The sequence below is a fragment of the Alligator sinensis genome, unplaced genomic scaffold, assembly GCF_000455745.1.
Source record: "Alligator sinensis unplaced genomic scaffold, ASM45574v1 scaffold107_3, whole genome shotgun sequence".
Taxonomy (NCBI): domain Eukaryota; kingdom Metazoa; phylum Chordata; order Crocodylia; family Alligatoridae; genus Alligator; species Alligator sinensis.
Genome location: NW_005842578.1, coordinates 915177 through 918524, shown reverse-complemented (window position 1 = coordinate 918524; position 3348 = coordinate 915177). Strand labels below are relative to the sequence as shown.

Here is a 3348-nt window from a genome sequence, read left to right as displayed (position 1 = left end):
CGCCTGCCGGCCTGCATTCCCTGGAGCCTTGCTGCTGCCGCTGGCGTTGGGGCCAGCTGGCCTGGGGTAGGGGCTGGGGGCCTTGCCCTGCCTGCGGGGGAGCAGAGGGCTGTCTCCTGCCCCGGGGGGGTGCCTTCCCTGCCCAGGAGCTGGGGGATGTGGCCTGCTTGCCCCATTGAGGGGGTCACACCCCAAACACACTTGCTGCTTTTAGCAAATCATGAAGGACAAGTGGATCAACATTGGGTATGAGGGCGACGAGCTGAAGCCCTACAAGGAGCCAGAGGAGGACTTCGGGGACACCAAGCGCATCGGTGAGCCAGGCATGGGGCCACGGGGTGTCCTGCCCTGCTCTGACTGGTGCCAGCTGCCCATGGCTGGGACCATGCCCGCGGGTCTCTTGGTGGGGGTGGGCATGGGAGTATCAAGGTGCCCAGTTCCCAGGGGACACGGGATCTATGCAGTGGGTAGTGACTCTCAGGCTCTGCCCATGGCCGGGCTGGCGTCGGGGGCTGTGTCCAGACCCATGAGCAGGTAACTGGGGCTGACGGGCTGTGTCTCCCAGAGGTGATGGTGGGCATGGGTTACACCCGTGAGGAGATCAAGGAGTCCTTGAGCAGCCAGAAGTACAATGAGGTCACGGCCACCTACCTCCTGCTGGGCAGGAAGACAGAGGTGAGTGAGGGCTGGACTCTGCGTGGGCCGGGGGACCGTAGGCACCATGCTCTGTCCCAGGCATGGGCCACACTGGGTTTGTCCTGCCCTGGGTCAGAACCTGGTGCTGTGGGCTCAGGCCTGGTGCCTGGGCTGGAGGTGGGCATAGTTGGGTCAGGCTGGCAGGGTCACTGGTACCTGTGTGCCAGCAGGTGGAGGGCGGCGAGTCCCGCACGGGCAGCAGCCTGTCTCTGGCAAGGGTGCGGGCACCCAGCGAGGTCTCCAACGGCTCCAGTAAGGCCTCGTCTCACAGCAAGAGCCAGCGCAGCACCTCCACTTATCACCGCCAGCGACGGCACAGCGACTTCTGTGAGTGCTTGTAGGCAGGCAGGAGCTGGGCAGGGTGGAGCTGGGCTAAGACCCTGGCGCAGGGGCTACCTGGTGCCGGCATGAGTGGGGCTGGGTACCGGTGTTAAGTGCCCCCCCTCCCTGCAGGTGGCCCATCGCCAGTGCCGGCACACCCCAAGCGCAGCCCCACGAGCACAGGCGAGGCAGAGCTGAAGGAGGAGCGCATGCCACCACGCAAGGCCAGCTGCAGCATGGTGGGCAGCGGGCGTGGCATCCCCCCCTCCAGCCCCATGGTGAGCAGTGCCAACAATCCCAACAAGGCTGAGATCCCTGACCGGCGCAAGGACAGCGCTGTCACCACGGTGAGTGAGTGGGGAGGGACAGTGCCAGGGCGTGGGGAGGTTTGGGGAGTCCTGGTTCAGCCTGGCATGGCACCAGAGTGGGTACAGGACACCAGGCTCACCTCGATGCAGTTCCAGGGCATGGGGGTGCAGCGCAGGTAGGCCAGGGTCCTGGCTCAGCCCAGTGCAGTGCCAGGGTGTGGGGGTACAGGGGCCTGGGGTCCTGGCTCAGCTTAGTGCAGCACCAGGGAGGGGTACAAGGGTCTGGAGCCCAGGGTCCCGGCTCAGCCCGGTGCGGTGCCTTGCAGAACAACATCCCGTCGAGTGTGATGACACGGAGGAACACATATGTGTGCACCGAGCGCCCCGGCACTGACCGCCACTCCCTGCTGCAGAATGGCAAAGAGAACAGGTACCACAGGTGCAGCGGCTGCACAGGGTGGGTAGCGTGGCTAGATGGACACAGGGGTCTGGTTGCTCTGGCCAGAGCTGACCACACCAGGCTCAGGCATCCTCTGGGCTGGGAGACTGGGTCACGGAGCCAGGCCACCACAGAAGATGGGGAAGGGTCATTCAGGCAGCGAGCATCTCATTTCCCCTGCTTGTTCCCTGGCCACCGGTGCTGGCTCTCAGCCCAGTTTCCATGCCCAACTCAGTCGATGGGGCTGCAGCCTGCAGGCAGCATTGTGATGCACCAGGCCCGGCCTGAGATGACCCCCCCCCACCCCCCTGGTGCTTTGCAGAGCCGCTGGGCCCTGCTGTGGCTGTCGCGGGCTGGCAGCTCCTCTCAGCCGCTCTCATCCCTGCGGGGCCTGGGCTGCTGCACTGTCTGGGATGTGGGGGGGCAGGGGAGCACTGCAGGATCTGCCCTCACCCTCTCCAGCTCTGTGAGTGCCCGGGTACCACCGGCCTCGCCATCCAGCCACAGCATCACGGCAGCCTCGTCGGCCGAGCGAGCACGCCTGGCGCGGGGCTCCAGTGTGCGCAGCACCTTCCATGGAGGGCAGGTGCGGGACCGGCGCGGCACCGTGCAGAACGGGCCGCCCACGTCACCCACGCTGAGCCATGAGGCCGCCCCCGCTCCCCACAGCCGCAGCCGCGCCACCTCCAACCTCTTCAGCAAGCTCACCTCCAAGCTCACCCGCCGGTGTGTGCCTGGGACGTGGTGGGGGCAGCAGCTGGTGGGAGGGCTCTGTGGTCCTGCTTCCCCCAGCTGTGGCGCTGTGGGAGGGGCAGGGGGCTGCAGGGGCAGGAGCTAGCTGTAGGATCCCAGCTACTTCAGCCCCAGACTCTCCCAGTGGGGGAGGGTGCAGCGTGGGGAGAGGGCAGAAGCTGAGTGAGGGAGGGGACGCCAGGTCCATGGGGTCTGGCTCTGGCCATCTCACCTTGTGCCCCCCCACGCAGGGTCACACTGGACCCATCCAAGCGACAGAACTCGAACCGCTGCGTCTCGGGTCCCTCCCTGCCGCAAGGGGCCAAGATCAGTAAGTGCCATGGCCCCCCTGGCCCCTTTCCTTTGGGTCTGCGGCATTCTTGCACCTCCACAGCCCCCCATGGTCACAGAAGGGGGTGTCCTGCACTGCGCAGCTCGGGTCTGGGGGATGTGGGGTGGAGGCTGTGCCATGCAGGGGCCTGTGCTGTGGGGCAGCTGAGTTTGGCCTGCCGGAAGCTGGGAAGTGGGGGTTTGCCCCAGGGGCCATGCCTGGTCCCGCGGCCATGGGGCTGTCTCTGCAGGTAATGCTGGGCCCCCCGTGTCGTGTCTCCCCCCCCCCCAGCCATCTGTGCTGGATCAGGGCTGTAGTACCCAGCCCAGGGCCCTGCCCTACCTGGGGGAGACTAGTGGGGAGGTCAGCTGAACTGACCAGGCCCTGTGCTGACGCTGCCCCCCACCCCCCAGGGTCGCAGACAAACCTGAGGGAATCAGGAGACCTGCGCTCACAAGGTACGTGCCCCCCACAGGGTCCCCCGCAGCTCTTACCTGTCTCTGCCCCTCCCCCCACCCCCA

The 3348-nt window shown here is 66.6% G+C and overlaps 1 protein-coding gene across 3 annotated transcripts in view; it reads left to right on the top strand.

The window, feature by feature from the left end:
* MARK4 (microtubule affinity regulating kinase 4) overlaps nt 1-3348 on the top strand; it is a 6878-nt gene that overhangs the window by 2792 nt on the left and 738 nt on the right. The window contains exons 9-16 of one of the 3 annotated variants that reach the window (XM_025214295.1): nt 215-314; nt 566-675; nt 867-1023; nt 1150-1364; nt 1652-1755; nt 2227-2490; nt 2748-2827; nt 3241-3285. In XM_025214295.1, coding sequence (XP_025070080.1) covers nt 215-314; nt 566-675; nt 867-1023; nt 1150-1364; nt 1652-1755; nt 2227-2490; nt 2748-2827; nt 3241-3285 — 1075 coding nt within the window. Of the gene's footprint in view, nt 1-214; nt 315-565; nt 676-863; nt 1024-1149; nt 1365-1651; nt 1756-2086; nt 2491-2747; nt 2828-3240; nt 3286-3348 lie in introns of those variants that run through there. The other 2 variants (XM_025214294.1, XM_025214296.1) reach the window with 2 other exon arrangements.